The sequence below is a fragment of the Ursus americanus genome, chromosome 27 (genome assembly GCF_024610735.1).
Source record: "Ursus americanus isolate L20-20 chromosome 27, mUrsAme1.1.p, whole genome shotgun sequence".
NCBI lineage: Eukaryota > Metazoa > Chordata > Mammalia > Carnivora > Ursidae > Ursus > Ursus americanus.
Window position 1 is genome coordinate 19,331,767 of NC_142153.1, and position 24,826 is coordinate 19,356,592.

Sequence of the window (24,826 nt, forward strand, 5' to 3'; positions counted from 1 at the left end):
GTGAGAATCTTAGAAACTATGCTGCACCAAAATGCTCCCGTTTTCTTTCTTTACCGGGAACTTAATCTATTTCTGGTCAGACTTTTGTCCAGGGGCTCCTGACACTCTGTTGTCCAGCCACCTGATCCCTTACCCTTGATTCTTGGAGTCCAACTGCCCCTCCCCCATTTCGGGACCAGAAGGAGGCCTGCGGTAGAGGGATTGGCGTGAGGATGGCCCATGGCTCTGCGGCATGAAACAGAGAGGAACCAAGGCCAGCTCGGGTAAAAATGGGCTTGGGAAACAAAGGCACTGTCTGAAGCAATCTCAGGGCAAAGAACCAGGAACTAGAACGTAAGAAGAGAACCACGGTGATGATTAGGCAAGACTGAAAGAAGGCTCAGGAAAGCAATCGAACAAAAAGCAGAATCAGTAGAAATTCCTTGAAGACGGTGATTCTGAGCCAGGCCTACCCACTAGAATCAACTGGTGAACTTGTAAAATGCTGATGCCAATAAAAGAACCATGAAGAGTCTGAGATTTTACTCTCTTTGCAGCCTAACAAGTTAGCCTGTCACCGTTTCATGGACGCCGGCAGAAGAAAAGAGACTCCCGGGTCAGGAATCTTCATGTTCATACCAATATCCCTTGCTTGCAAATACCAAGGGAGCCCAGTGGAGTAATCCAGGTGGAGAATGTGCAGGCAGTGGGCTGTGACACAGCTGAGGAGCCCTGAGCTTAGGAAACATCAATCTTTTATTATGGGTTACAAGCAAATTGGCCCAGTCTTTCCTCCTTTGCAAGAGATGTTATTGTTATGGAAGTGGACAGAAACTAACCTGTCATCTGCTCTAGAGGGAGACACTGTCTCTATCTTCTAAGGCTGTTTACTATACAAATATCCCTGAAAAAATTAGTCCAGAACATGAACTCTGGTTGCAAAATGTGCTGAAAGGCAATGACCCATGGAAAACTGTATACATACAGTGCTAGGTTCCACTCCAATTAAATGAGAACCCCTACAGAACTGAAAAGGGGTTGTGCTTTTGCGGATGGGTGTGGATGAGATTGCTCAAGACCAGAATCAGGTCAGGCTTCTTCCCAAATTTCTTCTCACAGGCTGAGGAGAGATCAAGATTTCCCAGGGTCACCTAGTGGAAGGCTTTGCTTCTTTTCAGGTAGTAGGTAGGGTATGGCGGCAGTTCAATACCCTTTTCATTTGATGATGTTTGGGGTCAATTGTAATGTGGTCAGTTATCCACTTAGCAGGGTTTAGCTACCTATCCTGAGACTGTGGAAAATGTAAGATGCATATGTCAGGGTAGGATCTCAGTGAGTTAAGTAAGCCAATCATTGTTGATAATGGGGTCAATTCAGAAAAGGGGGGTAGCCAGAATAGCCAAATGGCCGTTTGATTGATGACTTTGTCTTATGGGCTGAGTTGTACCCCTCCCCCCATTAATATGTTGAAGTTCTAACCCCTAATGCCTGTGAATATGACTATTTGGAGACAGAGCCTTAGCAGAAGAGATTAAGTTACAATAAGGGCATTAGGATGGGCCTCACCAATCTAACTAGTATCCTTATAAGAAGAGACACCAGCGACACTGGCACACAGAGGAAAGACCATATGAGGATACAGCAAGAAAGTAGCCATCTGTACACCAAGAACAGAGGGTTCAGAAGAAACCAACACTGCTGGCACCTTATATGATTCCAGAAGTGGTACACGGCTAATCTCAAGGTCAAGGAACTTGTGTATGCAAGAGAAGTATCATTATTCCAAATTCCAAACTAAGCTCAAAACCCAGGGTATCTATTCAGATACAATCTGAGCAGGTTGTGAACACAAATTCAAGTGTCCAGTCATGTCAGGAAGCAGGTGATTGGATGTTTGTTACTAGCACTGTGCAACCAGTCATGGGAAGAATGATGTTCAGGAGCTAAAACTCCAATCCCTGTGTCAGGAGTGCTGGGTGGAGACCTTGGGAAAGTCACCAAGGAATAAGGCAGAAATCAGTTAGTAGGAAATGGAAATACCAAGGTCAGAGGAGGACCGACTGTATAAGCAGGAATTGGATGGAAGAGTCACATGGACAAACCATTATCGTGTGTGTGTGTGTGTGTGTGTGTGTGTGTGTGTGTGTCTGTCTGTCTGTCTTATAACATTATCGCACATAGAACAGATGATAGACATTTTCTGGTTTTGGATATAACATTAAAAAAAAAAACCCAGAAGTTAGTAGATCTGTGTCGTAATCTTCATGTATGGCAGAAGCATTGAACCTGGTTTCAAATTCCAACTGCCCATCTTGCTAGCTGTAGCTTTGGGGCAAGTTACTTAACCTTTATGGCCCTCATATTCCTCATCTGTGAAATGGAAATGATAAGAATGCTTCTTAGTTGTAAAGATTAAGAGTTAACGCAGGTAACATGATTACAATAGCATTTAGTACAAAAGAAGCGCTCAATGAATGTCAGCTCTCTATCCACATTATTATATACGCTCTCCCTTATTTTCACAGGAGCGAGCCTACTCACCCCACCCCTCAAGAATCCTGCCCTCCCCAAGGAACCAACACACTCTCTTCTTTTAAGTTTCCTTCTTAATGTTGCCTGACTGCGGAGGGGCAAAGGGGGGGGGGGCAGGGGGCGGGTAGAATGACTAGAGCAGGGCGAGCTCTAGCATTTCCCCGCATGCCCCTGAGTGGTGGCTGGGCTCATGCTGGCCTTTCATTGAGCTTAGCATGTGGGGACATCGTGTCTTTGGTTCTCCGCTTTGAGCTCAGCCACCATTGTGGGACAAGAGGGAAGTCTGTTTGGCAGGCTGTCATATCACTTCGTGAAGCTTAAACTTTCGGCCTTCCAATGTGGCTTGCTTTCTGCATGATCAGAGAAAGTATTCACCTCACCCAGTTTAGTGTAGTGTTTGTCAGAGGGCAGGAAATCTTGGCCTCGCTCTAGTATTATGTAAGTATCCAAAAATCCCTTTTTGTTTTTTAAACTCCCATGAGCACAGAGCTTTCTAAGCCTGTCCTTGCCTGCCTATTCTCCAGAGAGTTGAGTGGGTCGAAACATTTTGAAAATCATAGTTTGAAATACCTCGTTAATGTTTTACACCCTACATTGCTTGAACTTCCTGGTATCACAGTGTAAATCACATTTCCCCAAGGCAGGCTCCTTATTTCTAACTTATTTCTTATGAGCAATTTTGCTACTGGTGCTTTTTTGATGTTTTTTAACTTGTTGGGTGGTTTTTGTTCTGTTTTTTGCCTTTTTTTTTTTTTAAGTTGAAAGCTTTCCTCTGGATTTAAGCTGTGTTTGGTTTTTTCCTCTGGGAAGAAGGAAAAATTTTTTAAAAACACAAACAAACTTGCAGTTGGCATAAAATAGAAACAAATAGAAAATGTTGGCTGCAAATGCTATATTCACAAAGTTTTCCAGAGCAAAAAGTTATAGTTAATCATTTCCATATTTGCCTAGAAAATAGTCTGAAGCTTTGGAGTCTTTACTATTCAGCTCTTTGGTAGGAGATTATATGTAAGCAAAGCGCTCCTTCCTTAACAAGGTTAAAATCTGCTTACTTTAATGAAAAGTGTTGTACGACTTACTTGACCACAAAATGTAAGCTTTTGAACAACACAGAACTAATTTTAGGTAATGCTTTTCTTCTTGTTTAATTGCCAAAAAATGATTTTTTTTTTTAAAAGAATCCAGCAGGGCTAAAGAATGGGCTTCTGAATCTTAGAAATAAATATACAAATAAAGCCCAAATCATTACAAAGAGGAACATCTCAGCAATAGTATATGATTGGTCTCAACCTGGTGAAGGTTTTTGAAAGGGACGAAGTTCTTTATTTTCTTTTCTCTTCTAATTTCTATTGCCTATTCCACCAATTTAATGTGCAATATATTTTATTTGTAACAAAACAGAGTTGTAGAAAATTTGGCATCAAAACAATGAAAATGAAGAAAGAACTTTAAAATATGCTAACAAGATAGAATTATCCAATCAGGAACAGAATTTTTTTTTTAAAAGGAAGGAAATTAACAAAATGATAAGAGTAACACGTGAAAGTTGTAATGTTAAGTTATAGCGTTTTTTACTCAAAAATCTGTAACTAGGTATTCTTGAGACCATCTCTTTCTAGTGGCCTCTACTTCAACCAACCTTTAAACATAGCTCCTAGCCATGAAACAATAGTGAAGTCCATACTTGCCATATTCTCTAAGTGTGTACCTATCAGCCTAGATAAGACCCAGTGGCTATTAATTTATCCTACCCTCAAGTTATTTAAGAAATAGATATTACTTTTCGGTGACAAATTGGTACCTGTGTTTGCTTCAATAGTCGAAGAGATATCATGGCAAAGAAGAACATAGGGATAAAAGTAATAGCAGAAGCTTGCAGTTTTTAGCAAAAACATCTAAGAATGCATGGAGTGTTAGAAATTTCAGTGGGTTAGTAAAAAAAATCTGTTGAGACTGGGAGGTTATAAGAATCTAACAAGAAGATTACTATTTTGAATTCATCTCCAGATGTTCAGAATGATCTGTAATGTTTTAATCAAGATAACCCATATTAAATTATTTGTTTGAGGTTACATTTCTACTTTCATTTTAGCTTCCTAGGAGAGATAAGTTCTAATATTCTGTCATAGGAGGCTATAAGTTCCAATTAAATATACTGTAATTAACTGAACATATATAATTTTTAATTGTTTTCCACAAAAGTAGAAATGAGAAACCAAATTCCTATTTTATTTTCATGATCATGTCAAGGAGTCAGATGATAATTAAATACTAGGAAAGGAAATAAGACTTGCCTACTATTTACTGCAAGATGTCCAAGATGCAATTTTAAAAAGCTGATTATCTACACCATGTGTTTATCTGTCTCCATTAGTATTGAGTAATCTTATCCAGAAGCTCTCATGAGAGGGAAAAAAAAACACATAACAAGTGTTACATTACCTTGTTTTGCAAACAGACTGTTCGGAGATTTTTAATGATGGTTATAAGCGCAGTGGATTTTACAAAATCAAACCTCTCCAGAGCCCAACAATATTCTCCGTTTACTGTGACATGTCTGATGGAGGAGGATGGACTGTAATTCAGAGACGATCTGATGGCAGTGAGAACTTTAACAGGTGTGCTAATTATGACATAAGGGTTTATTTGGAGTAGTGTGTGTGAGATTCACAACAAGTTTAGCCTTTTTATTATATCCTGAGGTCTATAATTAGAATTTCACTCTCTAAGTAAGAATACCGAAAGTGCATTTACTAACTGAGAAAACGTTGGGGGTGGGGATGGTAGTTGGGAGGGGTGGGCACCTTGGTTGCTACAAAGGTCCTTTAGGATTTTGCTAAAATCAGTGTTCACTTTAAATTTTTTAGAGGCTGGAATGACTATGAAAATGGCTTTGGAAATTTTGTTCAGGAAAATGGTGAATATTGGCTGGGTAATAAAAATCTTCACTTATTGACCATACAAGGTAAGTTTTGCCTGTTACCAAATTCACTTGAAGTACAATTTAAAAAAAAACACTAAAATGTTTTTCCCGAAACCATAGGCAATGGAACCAACTCAGTAACTGCTGTGTTTTGCAGATGGCAATGATCCCTTTTGGGCAATAATCCCCTTTATACAATATGGCCACTTAAAAGTAGGACCAGAGGCAAAGAAACTAGATCTGCACTGGGAGTGGGAGATTTCTCATATATTTATTTTCTATTTCTGGAAAGGAAATGGAATGTCATCATCCTTCTTTTTTTAATGCCTCGAGTTCCTCAAAATATCTATACTGGGTCAGCTCTCTATTGCCATGATAGTAGTATGTAACGGGCCTCTTCTCGATTTACTGGTTTAAAGCCGCAACCATTTATTATTGCTCACAAATGTACAAGCTGGCTGGACAGTTTTGCTCATCTGGGCTGCTGATCTTGGCAGGGCTTGCTCATGGGTCTGTGACCAACTTCCTGGTCTGCGGAAGGCTGGCTGCTGTAGGTTGGCCTCAGATGGAATGATCTGGCTCTGCTCTATATGGTCTCGTCTTCCAGGTAGCCAGCCTGGAACTCTTCAGGCAGAGTTCCAAAAAAAGAGAGGGCAAGTACGAAAGTTGCTTGAGACCTAGCCTTAACAACCGGCACATGGTCATTTTCACTGCCTTCTTCTGGTAAAAGTAAATCACGAGACCAGCACAGTTTAAGGGAAAAGAAATGGACTTAATGGGAGGAGTTACAAAGTCACATTGCAAAGGTTGAGGTAAACAACTGGGGCATTGGGGCTGTTTTTGCAATCAAATACTGTAACAAATGTCCTTGCCTCCATCCCCCTCAGCTTTTATTTGGAAAAATTTCAAAGATACAGCAAAACTGAAAGAAGAGTCGACCTACCACCTAGATTCTACACTAACATTTTAACTGTTTTTATTATTTTAATCACATACCTATCCATCCATTGAGCCATTTTATTTTATTTTATTGACACATTTCAAATAGAAGACATCTGAACAATTTCCCCTGTGTCCTATGTCCTGCCTGGGTATCTTCTACTAGGGTTCAATATTTGTCTAAAATATCATTAGTTTGATGAATTTTCTAAGTTTCTTTTTCCCATGTTCATTTACTCCAGTTCATTGCCTTCCTTGCCTCAAGTGTAAGTCTGGGATTGTAGACAGCCTCATTCGGGTCTGATTCAGAATGTTTTATAAAAGGCAATTGTATTGCTCAAGAAAGCGTACTACTATACCACACCGGCAATGCATTAAACACAAAAGCAGGGGTTTGCTTGTTTCATCCAAGTTAAGGAAAGTGATTGGTGTTTCTATACTCATAATTCAAAGGTGAGATTATAATTATAGGGGTCTTTGAGACACCAGAATAATAGCTGGAGAGGATAGATAATCTAGAAGCCTGATGCTTTCTTTGCTTGTCCTTCTTGTGATCAATGCTCTAAATTTACATAAAATTTCCCTTCCTTCAATGTATTTATTTTCCTACTTTGGAGGGTTTTATGAAAGATAAAACACTTACCATACCTGCGCTTTTTTTGCACGTTAATATTTATCTGGTTTCTTATTGAAACTATGAAAACTCTAAGCAGTAACCCTTGGATCCTTCTAAATACATAACGTTCAAAAGTATTATCAAATTAATATTAAATGCTTATTTACTCAGATGCACGTCTCCAACACATCTCCTTCCCCTTCATGTTTTAACTGGTTTTCAGGCTCCTACTCTCATGACAGCAAAAATGTGTTTATCAGTCCCAGGTTTCACAACCAATATCACATTATCCCAAGGAAAACCCATGCCTTTGCAATTCTTTAATTGTGAGAGCACTTAAGGCTAGTGAATTTCCTCAGAAAATAGCCTTATCCCCATTACATAAGTTTTGACTGGAAATGTTTGCAATAACATTAATTTAGGAATGGTCTGTAATTGCATTTTTATTTACATGTTGACCATAAAGATATTAAGATGGTTACCTGAAACATTGAGTCTGACTTCGTATTTCTTCAAAAATGCGAAGTATTTATTAGGAGAGTTAACTTAGCCTGCCTTACTGCTCTATTCCACTTTACAGTCTTGGCTCAAATAAACTTTATTGCCTTTCCATAAGATTAGAGGGGTCTCTTCCAGAATCCCACATCAGAGAGCTCCATGGGAGGGAGAGTCTGTGGGGCTAGAGCGCCAGGGCCAACAGAAGTCCACACTCCTCCCCACTCGGTAAGAGCCAATCCAGCATTCCCTGCCCAAACAGCCCTGAGCTTGTTTCCAGGACCTGTTCATGCCTCTTTTCATCTACCCCCCTTGAGAAGATTGTGTTGCTGGTACACACACCCCTGGGCCTGAGGGGAGGTAAAGCGATAGCTTTTAGTATGGGTATAAATAGAGCTTAGATGTGCAGCCTGGAATGTCCACAAATGTGGACAAGACTCCTTTCTGTGCGTGATGGAGATAGAGATAGAGACAGGAAAAGAGGCAGACCATACACGAGACCTGTGTGATGGGGTCCAGAGGGTCTCTCCCCCTGGGCCTCCATGTTCTGGCTTGGAACCCCAAGGAGACTAAGATACTAAATTCAAACCTGGTCTTATAAGTCATTGTGAAATTTTATTTACCAAAGTAGGAGGATAGAACATATACTATCTAACATTTAGTTTGATTTATAACTTTCTGGTTCCTGACAAGAGTTCTGTTTTTCAAAAAAGAATAGTCTTGTGATTCACAAATGATGGGACAATGGAGAAAAGATCACTTGAAGATACCAACTAGTTCAATTATTATTTACTTTTAAGAGCAACATTCTTACTGAAAGTAAGAAAAAGAAGATAAATGTTTAAACTTCTTAAAACTTCTTGCATTGTTATATATATATATATATATATATTTTTTTTTTTTTTGAAAGAGAGAGAGACAGAGAGAAAGATTGAGAGAGCATGTGTGAGCAGAGGGAAGGGGAGAGGGGGAGATAGAATCCTAAGCAGACTCCCAGTATGGATCCCAATGTGGGACTTGATCTCATGACCTTGAGATCATGACCTAAGCTGAGATCCAGAGCCAGATGCTTAACCACTAAGCCACCAAGGCACCCCTCATTGATAGATTTCTTAATCTATTAACTAAATAATGACTTGTTTTCTGTTGTTCTTTGTCAAGTGAATTGCACTAGCTTTTACCTGGGATGGATCTGTAGAAAATTTCCACCTTTAATATTGTGTCTCTAGCTATTTTCAAGTAAAATACACAATAAAATGTTCATGTTGTAAATACAAGGGAGACACTGTTTGTTCTTTGAAAGCTGACTCATGGCTAAAGGAAATGGTTTAAGTAAAATAGAGCCATGAGTTGTTTTTAAACCTCTATAAATCAATGTCATCTCACACATCAGAAATATCCTATCATTTTTTGCTTGTTTTTTTTTTTTTTCAGGAGACTACACTTTAAAAATAGACCTTGGAGATTTTGAAAAAAATAGCCGTTATGCACAATATAAACTTTTCAAAGTTGGAGATGAAAAGGTACTCAAATTTTCTAATAAGTAACATCATGAATTAATGTGTAAAATATAAACCCTAAAGTCAGTGGAAACAAATAGATACAGTAGGACCTGTTCTTTTGTTTATTAAATAAACATATTATTAACATTAATTATCAACACTAAATTAACACATTAGAGTGACAACTGATAGGGGAAGTTTCCTCTTTTCCTCTAGAATTCCTATGAGCTGAATATCGGGGAATATTCTGGAACAGCAGGAGACTCCCTCGCAGGGAATCTTCATCCTGAGGTGCAATGGTGGGGTAGTCACCAAAGAATGAAATTCAGCACACGGGACAGAGATAATGACAACTATGAAGGAAACTGTGCAGAAGAAGATCAGTCTGGCTGGTGGTTTAACAGGTTTGCATTTTACAAACATAGTTGTGATGGCGTTGATAATATCTCACTGGTGGGCATTAATTATAACAGGTGAGGCAATGTTGTCTTCTTTATAATACCGGTATTATTATGTAATCATCCTTATTAGAATTCCTCAGTCATGAAGTATTTTTGAGGATTTGTTCATTGTGTGCATGAATAAGGCTTGAAAGGTGTTATAGAAATAAATCAAATTACTACTTATGTGAGGATTGCTTGCAAACTGAATTATGGGCAAGTTATCATAAATAGTTGGCCACAAATTGACATGAAAATATAGAGAGCATTTATACAGGAGAAATATTTTCAGCTTTCTAATAACCAGCTTGGTCTTTGCCTTCTCCTACCATATGAAATGACCATGTTATTTGTGTAATTTTTACTATGTAAAACTACTTTTCAATCACTGTGACTTGTATTAAATCATTGAATCCAAGCTCCTCCCAATACAGAAATTTCCTCTACAATATTCCTGACACCTAAGTCCACCCTCTTGCTGAATACTTCAGTGTTACTTTATCAGCTAGCTCATTACATTTTTTTAATTGAACTCAGTTTTTCCTTTTACTAACTTGCAATCGGTCTTCTTATATCTTGCCAGATTTTTTCCTCAGTAGTTAATAGAGCAACTGTAATTCCCTTTCAACAGAATCCTTCAGGCAATGGATGAGAGGATATTTATTGTATTCCTCGAGATTTTCTCGTCTCTAGGCCAGATACTCTTGACCCCTTTAACTGTTCTCCACCCAAGATGGTTTCCAGATAGCTCCCTTCGTTGTAATTACAAAGTTTAGGCAAGAAAGGAAACTTCATACAGTCTTCCTTAAAACTAACTTGATGGGTCTGCTATGTCTGCGAAGCAGATGTGCTCCAACTGGTAGGCAGTACGTAAGTTTTGAAAAGCTTTTCTCTTTAGAAAGCAAGGACCACCTCAAAATGTCTGGCCATTTTGATTTTCCATTATGGAATCTTCAGTAAGTTAGTGTTTCTGGAGTGTCAGATTTTCCATATTATTGAAAACGACCCATTAAGTTCCACCATCCCAATTTTAACTTTATTTTTGTGTTGTAAGTACTTTTAAAGCATTTTGCAGTCCTCTGTCTTATTAAGTGGAGGTCTACGAGGCAAGGCATATATTAATTTTCCCTGAAAGCATGAGAGTCTTCTCCAGGAACATCAGCTATTGTGACGTGCTGATTTTATTTTATTTTTTAACTTATTTTATTTTATTTTTAAACAAGGAAGCCCATTTGGAGGCTCCAGAATGGTGATTTTTTTTTTTAAATTTTATTTGTTTATTTGGCAGAGAGAGCGAGACAGCCACAGAGAGAGGAACACAAGCAGGGGGAGTGGGAGAGGAAGAAACAGGCTCCCAGCAGAGCAGGGAGCCTGATGCGGGGCTCGATCCCAGGACCCTGGGATCACGCCCTGAGCCAAAGGCAGAAGCTTAACATCTGAGCCACCCCGGCGCCCCTGTGACGTGCTGATTTTAGAGTTGTAGATTCTACGGAGAGACAGCTAGTTGTAGGTAGTGTGATGTGTCGAACTGAAACGAAGTGGTTGTAAAAACAGTATTTTCTCTGGATTTTGCTTTTTTAAAAGTTTGAGTCCATTTAATTTTTGGTCACTTGTGAAGGAACCGGAGCACTTAGAGCAATGAGAGAGGACGGGGAAACAAAGGTATCTTTCCTTCTTAGCAAACCAAAGAGGATGATAGTCTTTTCCCTAGTGGTTTTCTTGTGCTTTTAAAGGCCATCTTTGTCACCTTCTCTTCCTCCTCCTTTTTCCTCCCCTGTCCTTCTAAGTTAGCATTGTGTAAAAATTACCAGCATTATGTAAAACGTATCCATAATTCACTAAGTTGCAAGATCCCTTAATGTTTGATTTTGAACATGACCATGAACCTACCTCGTTGTCTGGCTGCCATGGTGTCTAAAGGACAACCAGCACATATATTAACATGGGCAAATAAATGATTTACTTGACTTTAGCTATAAGGGTTCAGAGATGACAAAGAAAGGCAATTTGGTAGCTGGGGCTGCCGAAGGGAACCCTTCATTATCGTTGAAGCCAAAGGAGATGAAAAGTCTGTACAGGTGGAAAATCAGTAAAGCTGGAGAAAAAGTCAATTGTTCCAGAAGCTCGGTGCTATTTCTACCATGCCTCCTATTCCTCTTGTTTAATCCTATCATCCTCTTCCTCCTTACCCTCTTTTTTTTTTTATCCTAAAGTCCTAACTTACATGAAATGTTGGCACTTCATAATTATCTCTCACCTGCAAGACATTCTTTCTCCACATAGCAAACCGGTCACTGAGTGTGGATGTCGTCTCTGCTTTGCTCATGCGAGTGCTCACAGCTACTTCTTCACCGACGGAGCCCCAGCCAACTCCTCACCTAGTTGCAAGTTCAGGCTATTTCAGAAACGGAAAGGTGTTGGAAAATTGGTGTTAGAATAACTAAGATTTTTTTATGCTGACCATGAAGTTAGTTTTCCTAATGGGATTCAAATCACAGACCCAATAAAAATTGTATATATAGTAGATGTCTCTAGGAAAACAGCGATAGACATATATTCTGAAGGCTCAGTTTAGGGTATTGTTTTTCTAACATTACTTTCCATACAGTTTTAAAGACACAGTAGGCCTTTGATACTTGCAGATTCAGCACACACGGCTTTAGTAATACCAAGTTAATTAGGAGACTGTCCGGGTGGGCAGCAAATCACTAAGCTGGTTAAGTGATCCACGCCAAAAGCTCAGCATCTATGGATAAATTACACGCTTTTTTTGATTCAGTAATTTAGGTACTTTCCATTGATTATTCAGAACTATCCCTTGTGAATGTTCTCCTTTGGTCTTATTATCTGCCATCTTTTCATTGGTTAATCAGTATGTAACAGCTCATTCTTAACATACACAGGAAATTATCACACACTCTTAGTTATACACATCAGGGACAAAATTTACAGATTCTAAAGGAGGAAGTGGGACATTTTAAAATTTATGATAAGCCAACCCACTTATCTAGATTGGAACAATATATGTTAAAAAATTAACTCGGCAACTCGGACGAATGATTATCAGTTAATTGCTGGGAAAACGTTACATGGTGGTGTAGGTTTTGTTTTCCTACCCTTGAGGTTAAAATAATGGACATGTTGGTGATTTTTAAAGGGGGAGGAAGGGAGTTTGCAGTACAAAAGCTATGTCTTGGCAGCAGATGGATGAACACGTAAGTGTAAATTACACAGGGAAGCTGGCAAGAGAGCGCCCTGCCACACCTGGGTTTGTGAACCCATATCACGCTTGCAAAGGCTGAAGGTTACAAGGTCGTGTTTTTGTTTGCTTGTTTTCCCTTTCTCTGTGTAAAAGCGATTAAGAACAGAAATGCTTCTTTTACAGGACCCTTCAGGTGACCTGGGTTGTATCCTAAGATTTGTTATGGCACTAAAATCCATCAGTTGAAAAAACCCATCTGTTGTAGAAATCTCCTGGCTTTTGGAAATTAATCAATATTCCCTTGTCTGAAAAATGGCAGGATTCATAGTCAAAATGTTTTTTATCGTTTGCTAGCCAATAGAAGGTTTTAGGAAGGCGACTTTTCTAGGCTGACTGTTTTGTGTTTATTTTTCTCCCCACTAGGTGTCACTCCGCAAACCTGAATGGCTTATACTACGCCGGCCCCTACACCGCTAAAACAGACAATGGGATTGTCTGGCATACCTGGCATGGATGGTGGTATTCTTTGAAATCTGTGGTTATGAAAATTAGGCCCAATGATTTTATTCCAAATATTGTTTAATTTTTCCCTGGTGGGCTTTCTTTCTGTAATTCATTTAGGTTTAACTTGATTTGAAAAATAGCACTTCTGAACATATACACGCTTACGTGACAATGGTAACTGTTACGTGTTCTGCTTTTCATTCCTACTTACCTTGATTACTTAATGCACTTTCAGTACAGCAAAAACGTGTATTCTTCAAATAAATGTAGATTATTGAATTCCTATGTGCAGAAGGTTATGATAAATGCTTATGTTGAACAAAAAATAAAAAGCACAGACTATATAACATGTCTTGGGTAAATATATAATAAATTAAGTATAAATGCAGTTGAAAACACACATGAAAAAAATCCAGTAAGTAACAGATTGCCAAATCAACTGCATAGACAATAAATATAAGTTAGGATTTCAACTCAGGTCTCTGACTACAGAGCTGGAACTCATAATCACGATTTAGGGTCTTAGTCCCTATAAAACATTACCCTGTATTTTTAGGATGTTTGTGTAGGTTAGACACTTCTTTTAGAAGCCTTGTTTTAATTCTTACACAAGTCCTGTGAGGTATTGTTATCCCCCCTGTAACAGAGGTGAACTTTCGTGGATCTGAGATTTTGTGACTGCTCAAACTTACAAGCTAATAAGCCAGGGAACGAGGACTCAACTCCAAATTCACTCAAATCTTATCCCAAATCCAATGTTTTGCTACCACGCTGCCGCTTATGCGGATAGAACTTGGATGAGTGAGGTGGAGGGAGAGAACCTTTCAAGCGAGAGGAAAAGTATGAATAAAGACAAGGTAGTCTAAAAAATATTTGAGCGCCAACTGTTCAAGCCCAAGTGAAGCTCATTTTTTAAAAGAAAGACATGCACAAACCATATAATCAGAAAAATATAAATAATTTTAAAAGCTGATTAGTATAAAGGAAAAATATGTTCCTGGGGAAGGTATAGCAGGAGACCTGACCAGGCTGGTGGGAGGAGATCGAAAAATCTTCCCGGAAGAATTAACTTTTTGAGTGGAGATTTTTAAGCTAGGTGTATGTGGGATATCATTGCAGGCTGAAGGAAACCTTGTATAAAGTACACAAAGTAGGAAAGTATGAGGGGAAAAAAAGCAGGTTAGACAGGCAATAGAGTTTAGCGATCCTTAAATCTTTAAACCAAGGATTCTGCCACCTGATAGCTGTGTAACCTTGGGTAAGCTACTTAACTTCTCTGAGCCTCAGCCATCTCATCTGTAAGATGAAGATTATGATAGTGCCTGCCTTACAAGTTTAGGTTGAGGATTATACAAGTATTTCAAACAATACCTCGCGCAGAGTAAGCAGTGAGGAAGACCTATGTGATTATTAAGCCACGTAGGCATTCAGGGACAATAATAACGGATATCTCGAATAAAAAATCTTAAGGTTAGTTGTACTTTATCCTCGAACCAGTGTTTCCCGAAGCAGTGCTTCTCAACCTTTAATGTCACACATATTACCCGGGGTCTTATTAAAATGTAGATTTTGATTTGGGGCTGGGGCCTAAGGTTCTGGTTTTTAACGAGGTTTTCAGGTGGTGCAGACGTTGCTGGTCTAGGGATCCTTTGAAAGCAACGATGTAGGAAACTGAGTTCTATGGGATCGTAATAATACAGGAAGAAAAGGGCTCTTTGATCAAATGAGTTTAGGAAATGATCTATTGAACAAAATTAAATAGAGTTCTTCTTTTTTATAGTCTACGGTGCATTCTGAAGCTCTAAGAGAGACATAATGTTGCATTTTTACACATAGTTAGGAGTGTGGTCAGCTCTGGGTATAAATCACCTGACATGGCAGTCCAAACAAACAGGGATGTGTTCGTCTTACTCAACAAGGACTTGAAGGTAGAACATTCTGTGCTCTGCAATGTGGAAGCTGGTATCTCTGCAAATCGCTTTGCTTTTCCCTCAGAATCACAGGTCGTTCACTGCCGTTCCTGCTTCAAGTCCGTGTCAAAAACAGGAAGAGGGGTGAAGGGTCAACATACTTTAATTGGCCAGACTTGTGTTACATGGTCACTCCATCTGGAAGTAAGATCACGAAACAGAATATTTAATTTTACAGTCTTTAGAACACACAGAGGAGTGTCTGCCGTGACTCCTGGATGCTCGTTTTTTTAACGCAGGCTTGTGGACACACTGTTTCATGCATCAAACTTCGGGAAGGTATAAATAATGGGGAACCAGTGCCAATTTTAAATATGGGCATTATTTGCTCAAGTAGTAGCCTGAAGAATTCATTCAATTAGGAGATCAAAAGAAGAAAAGCTTTTAAAAGAGGGGAAAAAATGATTCCACAGAAAAGCGGGAGGGTAGCTACGCAAGTATAATGTTACATGAATCTCAGGAGAATAGTTTTTCAATGCAGAAGGGATGATAAAAATTTTTTAATGCCATACAAAGATGAAAGAGAAAGCATTTAAATGAAAGACCACTGGATTTAGTGATAATGTTTTTTGTGTTTTTAATTTCAGTGGACTAGGGAGAGACTAGCCAGAAGCCAGAAAATAAAAGCAGTTAGAATAAAATAGATCATTTGAGGAGTTGAGATATAAAAGAGGGAAATAGGACTGACTGGTTTACCCGAAGCCAAGATATGAGGAAGACCCCAGTCTAAAATAATGTCCTCTGAAATATCACCACTAGGGAGTTATTTACTAGGCTTTATGACTTTTTAAATGCAAATATGCTTTTAATTTATAGCAACTGATACACGTTAAGGCCAATAAACCCATGAGTGCTTTTCGTGTTTTTGTTTTTATTTATTTATTTTTATTTTTTATTTTTTATTTTATTTTATTTTTTTTTTTTAAGATTTTATTTATTTATTTGACAGAGATAGAGATAGCCAGCGAGAGAGGGAACACAAGCAGGGGGAGTGGGAGAGGAAAAAGCAGGCTTCCAGCGGAGGAGCCTGATGTGGGGCTCGATCCCATAATGCCGGGATCAGGCCCTGAGCCGAAGGCAGACGCTTAACCGCTGTGCCACCCAGGTGCCCCTATTTATTTATTTTTAAAGATTTTATTTATTTATTTGACAGAGAGAGAGACAGCCAGAGAGAGAGAGGGAACACAAGCAGGGGGAGCGGGAGAGGAAGAAGCAGGCTCCCAGCGGAGGAGCCCGATGTGGGATTCCAACCCAGGACCCTGGGATCATGCCCTGGGCTAAAGGCAGATGCTTAACAACTGAGCCACCAGATGCCCCTGTTTTTGTTTTTAATAGAGCAAAGTATAGAGAAAATGCAAGAAGGCTGATTGCCTGACACGAGCAGAAGGGGTTTCTACCAAGAAACAAAAAAATATTTTTTAAAAAAGAGAGGTGCTATGTTCCTGAAACCTGAAAGTACCAACTTCACAAATTTGCCCAAGATCAAGAGTTTCAGAAAGGCTGTGAATCGTAAAATGAATATCCATCCATAAAGCCCAAAATCTCCTCTTTGGCCAGCACAAAATTAGTTGGGGAGAAAGACAAGTCAACCTATAGGAATCATACCAACTGATAAACAAGATGGTTTAACATTTGGCTGTTGCCCAAGATGATTACTGTCAGACCATTAGGAACTTGAATTTCACCTTTGCCATTTTTTTTAGGTGGCAAATTACATCTCCGTGCTGAGTGTTCTCCTCTCTAAAATGTGAATAATAATATAGTTGTCGTCTTGCGAGGATTAAATGAGCTAACATCGCGCTGGGCACATACAGTAGTCCTCCCGTCTCCACGGTTTCCATGGCTTCAGTTCCCTGCGGTCAACCACTGTCTAGAAGCAGATGATCCTCTCCTGAAGGATCGTCAGGTCACTAGCTGCCTAACAGCCATCACAACATCTAACCTCATCATGCAGGCATGTTATCATCTCACAGCATCTCAGGAAGAAGGCTGAGCACAGTACAGCAAGCTAGGTTGAGCGAGACCACATTCACATACCTTGTATTAAATTCTATTGTTATAATTGCTCCATGTTATTAATAATTGTTGTTAAGTTCCTACTGTGCCTAATTTACAAAGTACACTTTATCAAAGGTATGTACGTATTGGAAAAAAACAGTCCCCATAGGGCTGGGTCGTGTCCACAGTTTCAGGCATCTGCAGGGGGTCTTGGGACGCACGTATACCCCATGAATAAGGGGGAACAACTGTATGTAAATATTTACTATGATGTTGGTGATGATGGCAATGCTCATGAAAAACAGGAAGGTAAAAAGGAAGATGGAAATGGTGAGTGGGGGTGTTCTGTGACCTTCACCAAAGGTTGTAGGTGTGAGAAGAGAGGTGGTCAAAGGTTTTCCAGTGTAGATAGCATATAAAAGGAATTACGACTCTGGGAAAACCGTATCTTCGTGAGCTTAGCAGTCCAGGTTCTTAATATTACTGGGATTTAAAATCCTCAAAAAAGGAATACCTGGGTGGCTCAGTTGGTGAAGCTCCTGCCTTTGGCTCAGGTCATGATTCCAGGGTGCTGGGATCGAACCTCTCATCAGGCTCCCCGCCCTGCGGAGATCCTGCTTCTCCCTCTGCCTCTGCCTGCCGCTCCCTCTGCTGGTGCTCTCTCTCTCTGTCAAATAAATAAAATAAAATAAAATAAAATAAAATAAAATAAAATAAAATAAAATAAATAAAATAAAACAGATTTAAAAAATAAATAAAATAAAATAAAATCCTCAAAAAACCCCGCAAACAACAACAAACAAAAAATGAGGGGCCTAGTGGCTCAGTTGGTTAAGCATCTGACTCTTGATTTCAGCTCAGATCATGATCTCTGGGTCCTGGGATGGAGCTTGACATGGGCCCTGTGTCAAGCTCCGTGCTCAGTGGGGAGCCTGCTTGAGATTCTCCCTCTCCCTTGGCTTCTGCCCCTTCTCCTGCTCTCACTCTCTCTCAAGTAAATAATCTTTAAAATCCTCAAAAATTAGAGGTTGACACCTGTTATAGATACTGTCTTGTCCCATGGTCTCTAGAATGAGCCCAGGAGAACCTTAGATTTTGACGACGTGCCTCAAGCTCCTTGCAGGGAACAGAAGGTCTTCCCCTTTCTCCTTTCATTTGATGTGGCTCAATTTTTATCTATTGTATATTTTTGGGTTCCAGGCAACAATTCGTGATTTTTTTTGTTCGAAAAAAAAAAAAAGCTTTCATCTCTAAAGAATGGTTCAGACTTCTCCCTTCATTTTATTTATTTATTTATTTATTTATTTATTTATTTATTTATTTAAGATTTTACTTATTTATTTGACAGAGAGAGAGTGAGCACTAGTAGGGGGAGCAGCAGGCAGGGTAGAGGGAGAAGCTCGACATGGGGCTCGATCCCAGGACCCTGGCACCATGACCTGAGCCAAAGGCAGACGCTTAAAGACAGAGCCACCTAGGCACCCCCTCCCTACATTTTATAAATCAAGAAATTTCCTGCATTTTTCAGATGACAGGTATTTCTGAGAAGGACTCTGTTACTCCCCTGACTCAGATGAATTAACAAGCATTGTAAACCCAAGGCTGTACTCTGTGTTCTCACGAATGTTGGCATTTCATTTAGAATACTGCCTTAAAAAGCATATACACCCAGTAAAAACTATGCTCTATGGTGGGCAAGCCCAAGACAAGCTGCAACCTTTCAAAGAGGATAAAAGACGGAATTAAGCATTCAGTCATAACAAGCCAACCTCGTCTCACGGAGAAAATGACATAGGGTATTGTCTCCTTAACTCCTGGGGTGTTGGCACTGTTTGCAGTTTCTAGGCCTTTCTAATTATAGATGTGCTGTGTAATATTACCTCCACCCGTACCTATAACACTAACAATGTTCAGCACTTGGCATTATCAAAGACTTTTCCAGCTTGAACTAATTAATTCATACAATTCCAACCATCTGGGACAGATAGTATTATTACCCAGGTTTAACAGACACAGAAAATTTCAAAAGAGGTTTCTCCAAGGTCACATAGCAATCGGAACAGGGCCAAGAGTATATTTTAGAAGTACTCGCTTTTTACGTTCATTAGAAGGCCCAACATTACACAGTGTAGATTTAGGGGTAATTTGATTTCTTTTCTTCGGGGTGTTAGACAGATACTGTTTTGTTCGATACTAGCTCGCTTTTTGGTTTCTATTGTAGCTTGTCTCCCGAATAGAATGATTATACCCTAGGAATTACCATGCACGTCAAAATTCTTTGGAATACCAGGCAGTTTTGGAGCAATTAAAGGTAGCTAACATGAGCCAGCTATTTCAACCCTCTTCCTTTCTTCCTCTCTTGCACCTGTAGTATCTCTTTTCAGTTGAGTGATATTAGAACACAGAGCTCTTGCAATGTAAAATGAAACCTCGGGAAAGTCAGTTATAAAGGCTTCTCTGTCCTCTTCTGGGAGCCAACCAACTAATTCAGATTCTTGGGAAATCGCATATTCCTCAAAGAAGGTCCTTTAGAGATAATACCGGCTTTTTCATCACTAGTTTTAGACAGATTAAAAATAGCTCATGTTTCCCTAGTTATGAGAAAGTTAAATTTGAAACAATACTAAGTAACTCCTGGGTGGAAAATCACCACCCACTCCCTTGCAGCTTTTCTGCTGGTCTAAGAGCTGTGATTTGAAAGCACATTATATCCTCCTGTATTTTATACTCATGGTGAGGAGGCAGGAAATCATATACTTAGAAAAAAAATATATATATATATGTATACCTTTCCAAAAAGTCAAAAGCTGATAAACTTATATAGGCAATGATTATGCAAAGTAAGCAACGTCAAGTGAAAATTGTATCTTAAGAGCTCCATGTTGACTCGGACCAGTAAGACCAGCAAAGAAATTATTCTGAAAGTTTCCAGAATATGTAAGGAATTTGGTGAATATGATTAAGAACTTTTTCTAAATAGGGATCTTTCAAAACCCAAGTGCAAAGAACATCTGCATATTGTTTATATATGAGTCAGCATCTAGTAGGATGTGTAACTCAGCGGAACTGGGCGTTTGGAACGATAATGTGTTTTACGCTCAAGGCTGTTTTCAATATCAAGTTGGAGGTCTGGGCCACTTAATTTTTTTTAAAAAAGATTTTATTTATTTATTTGACAGAGATAGAGACAGCCAGCGAGAGAGGGGACACAAGCAGGGGGAGTGGGAGAGGAAGAAGCAGGCTCCCAGCAGAGGAGCCTGATGTGGGGCTCGATCCCATAACGCCAGGATCACGCCCTGAGCCGAAGGCAGACGCTTAACCACTGTGCCACCCAGGCGCCCCTGGGCCACTGAATTTTTAACAAGTTCCATGAATAAGTCTGATTCACCCCAAACTCTAAAGATCCTTGGTGGACGTCCTTCCTCAGCACTCTTCGCCTTCAGAGAAGCTGAGCAGTTTGATATATTAGTTTCAGCTGAAGGCTCATCTTCTAAGATTAACCTAAATGGAAGAAAAGTCTATGAGAAAAGTTCAGATCTATATTCTCACAGTTTTCGGAAACAGCAAGAGCAGCTATGCCGTGGCGATCACGGTACGCAGATGGCTCTCAGTGTGCTACCCCAGTTCTTGAGCTCCTCCTGACAGCAGGTGGCCTGAGGCGGGGTGCTGAGACAGCCGTAAGCTCTCCACACTCCTGCCTTCGGTCAGCACGCCTGGATCAGACGACCCGCCGAGGGGCGTGATGCCCGCTGTCCCTCTCCTTACGTCATAATTTAACAAAATACTAATACCTGGAGCTCACTGATGACTTTATTTTTTCATAAGAAAACATTTATCAAAGTTCAAACAGAGGTGACACACCTTTCTTTACACCATAGCAAGAGCCTATTTAGAGACTCAAACTTTTCCATGCTAGATGCAGGCCCAGAGGGATTTTTGTGGTTGTTGTTGTTAAGTGCGGGGCAGTCTATTTGGCCATTTTCAGTTATGCTTTTTTTTTTTTTCCCGTTATATCCGTAAATAAAACCTGTCCAAACACAGTCTTCCATACCAAGATGTGACAAGTCCTCAATAAATAATTCTTTCTGGGCCAGACAGGGCTTGAAAAGATAAAGATTTAAATATTTAAAAATAAAGATTTGTTCATTTTCCCTAAAAAATATTTTGTTCAAATTTCCTAAAGTAACAGGAAGAAAACATAAGAAGCCTTCTTCTGTATTAGGAGGGGATTTTGCACAGTGGTTGATGGAGAGTTTCCAGAGGTGGCTGGATATGAAGACACTCCTGTTTGCTTTTTTTTTTTTTTTACCACTGGTGTTTATTTGCAGGAAAGGGAGTACCAGACCTGAGGTCCTTCTGAGGGTGGCTATGAGCGGGGTTCTGTCATCTTGGTAAGACACTGAGGCCACTGTTTCCAGTACAGCTTGGGCCTCTTCTCCCTGCCTGTACAATGTGGGTCCTAGCACGGGGATTGCCTCTAATGGCCCACAGACAGCTTTGTGGGTCTGCTCCTACTACCTCATGGGTAGGATTGTACTAGCTTTGTTTACAGTTCAAAGTTACAGTGGCAAAGGACACCATCCATAGTCAATTTTCTTCACAGATCAAATCCTAGGAGAATCAAGGCTTTTCCTCTCCTGTCTTTGTCCCTTCCTCTGTAAGAGGCCAGCCTGGTGAACTCCCTAGACACTGACTGAGGCCTTCATGTTCCACCACTGCTTGACATTCTCTGCCACAGCTGCTCAGTCTTCAGGAAGGCTCCATGTGTGGGCCTGGTTCAATCACTAAGAGCTGGTCTTGGGTCCTTAGTCCTTTAGGTAGTTTCTCTCTTCTACCTTCTCAGATGTTGATTCACTGATGCCTCATAAGGTAATAGTAAGGAAGGCCTGGAATGTTTTCCCTTCCTTCTCAGGTAATGGAAATGCCCTTTAAGCAACAGCTTTATTTATTTTAGTTCTAACTTTACTGTTGGGAATTTCTGGACAGAAAGGAAGGGAGCATTGGCAGGATGCATCCTGTAAATCACATCAAAGACACGGACACCTCCTTTTGCAGTGTTCCATATCACCCTAGTGCACACGAGAGCTCGTTGTCAGAACTTGTTTCAACATTTTCTATTAATTACCATTTGAAAGTATTGCTCTCAAAGCTAAGCCGGAAACTGAATATCGACTTTGCAAAACTGAGTAGAATTTAAGGTCCTGAGGTAGCTGTTCCTCTGTGTTCAGTATAGCAGTTGTTATCAAAGAATACAAATTGACAAAATAAAATAAAATCACTAAAAAAGAGTATGAAGCGCCTATAAAAACACAAACAACATAAATAGAACATAAATAGAAATAATCTCCTAGACCCCCAGTGTTTAGTTTAAGCTCAGATTCATTGCAATCTCCTGAAAGCTATGCTTGTTCTCTAAAGAAGTTTTCTTGGTCCAGACTGTTGGATAACATGTAACTGCCAAGGGAGCAGAATTCCCTAAAAGTTTCCAGCATCAAATTTCCTTGGAGCAGGTCCGTACATAGCTCTAAAGCTTCTAAAGCCGATGACTTTGCCGTGGCGGGTGCTGACCGTCCGCTATAAGCCATCCACATCCTTACATAATGTTTCCAATGGTTGTACAGTTGGGAATATACATAGGGTATACCCTTGATAAGCATTTGGGTTTAATAAGCCCTTATCTTGATGCTGATTAGATCCAAGCTTTACAACCTTTCGGCTGGATGTTTCGGTATAAGCAGCACTCTAAGAAAGAAGATGGGCATATTCATCTCTGTGGCCTTTTTCTATCAAAATTTTCATGTGACATTATGGGACAGTGATCTTTGCTAACTACAGTTACCTTTAAAAAGCAGTATAAAATGATTGATTCAACGTTTATTTGGCAAATGCATTTTAGTAACAGATATGTTATTAGTCACTACAACAAAATAAGGAAAAATTAACCTATGCAGAGTTCATAGTCGAATGCAATAACACAATAAAATAATTAGAACAAATTAGAATAAAAACACAATAAAATAATTAGAATGCCTTTGTACTTTGTCTTACAAAAGTAGTCTGCACAAAATGCTATGGAACTTGCAAAGAATGAGCTACTAATTAGACCTGAATTGGGACAGTGAGTTGGATAGAATTAATACATGTTATTCACAAAGACAATGTAGCTACAAATATAAGCAAATATGACCTTGGGGTCCCTAATAGAAGCATAATATCTAGAATCAGAATAGTAGATATAGGTAGTGACTACTTTGAACCTATCCAACTATTTATGGAATATTGGGTTCAATTGGGGGCCAAAATTAGAAGGATATTAATAAACCATAAGCTGATTCAGAAGAAACCATCCACAGTGAATAAGATGAGTAATATTTAGCTCAACTGGTATATCCAGAGAGAACTTTAGGAGAAACATGCTAGCAGTAGGCATATATGTAAAAGATTTTTATGAAAAGATGTGTTATGCTTATTGCACAAGACCTCAAGAGTAAAATAAATAAATTGATTAAAATATATGATGGATGGAAGCTGAAAATATGCCAATTTTGGCTAACATTAAAAGACTATCCCAGAATCAGAGCTATATAAAAGATAAAATAATCTGCCTCTTGAGTTCATAAGATAACTCTCATCATGGGGTTTACTTAATTGAGGGTAGGAGTTTTATCGACAGTATTGCAAATGCACCCAAGCATTAGCTGGGTAGTTAAACCGAGTGACCTTTTTTCTGTCTCTCCCAAATCTTAGATTTTATGATTTGGAGTTGTGGTTTTAATATTACACATTATTTCCAAGGCATAACAAAGTAGATGAGTGTTCTTTTAATCTCTGCCTTTTGATTGTCTTATGACCAATGCATGACAGTAGTGGATGATAAATGAATCACTTAGCAAGTGACAGTCTTAACATGCTCTGCTAAGGTCTTGGTGATTAATAATGAGATCATTCTCTAACACCCAGAGTATCTTATGGTTCAAAACTTTGAGGGGAAATAAGCAAAAAAATGAAATCAGCATGTTGATGTTGAGCAAAGGCTGAGTTAAGGTGGAGAGAGAAACAGCACCAAGAGAGGCAAATCATGGAACGAAAGGTATAAAAACCCTTCAGCAAGAACAGGAATACAGTTGACACTTAACGTGGTGTTTACTAAGTGCCAGACGCTGTTCCTGGTACTTCATTTCTGCTTACACATCAATCCTCCAAACAGCCCTATGAACTAAGTTTTATAATAATCATCCCCTTTTGATGAGTGAAAAAACATAGGCACACAGAAATTAAATAATAATGCCTAAGATCACACAGCTAGTAGTTGATGAACTGGGATTTGAACCCAAGCTTCCCCGCTCTAGAATTCACACACTTAAAACCTATATAAAGAATCTCTAAGCTGAGGAGGAAGAAACAAGTCGTAGAGGAACAAAGAAGTAAGGGCAAGCATTAAAAAAAACAAAAATCTAAGGAAAAATGAACTAGTAATTCCAGTTCTTTAAATTCCACCTAAAAAAGGTAAATAACCATTATACACGAATGTTTTGTTTAAAATCAGGGAATATTTTCATAATGAAATTCTAGTTTTCCTCTGTTAGAATCGTTTTAACAAATTCACTTTTGACTGTCTTTGCACTTGCCAATTGCTACTCCTGGATCTGACCTAACACCACAACGATACAAGCCTGGAAGGATTTCCTTTGCAATTATCTACAGAGACAAAGGGAAAAAAGCACCT

General features: G+C 39.3%; 1 protein-coding gene across 1 annotated transcript in view; it reads left to right on the forward strand.

Annotated features, from left to right (window-relative positions):
• The window catches only part of FGL1 (fibrinogen like 1), a 32,698-nt gene extending 19,287 nt beyond the window's left edge, over positions 1 to 13,411 (forward strand). The window contains exons 4-8 of the mRNA XM_045779357.2: positions 4,970 to 5,129; positions 5,379 to 5,476; positions 8,919 to 9,007; positions 9,203 to 9,390; positions 13,052 to 13,411. Of these exons, the coding sequence (XP_045635313.1) occupies positions 4,970 to 5,129; positions 5,379 to 5,476; positions 8,919 to 9,007; positions 9,203 to 9,390; positions 13,052 to 13,211 (695 nt within the window). The 3' untranslated portion in view covers positions 13,212 to 13,411. The remainder of the gene's footprint in view (positions 1 to 4,969; positions 5,130 to 5,378; positions 5,477 to 8,918; positions 9,008 to 9,202; positions 9,391 to 13,051) is intronic.
• The last annotated feature ends 11,415 nt before the right edge of the window (positions 13,412 to 24,826 follow it).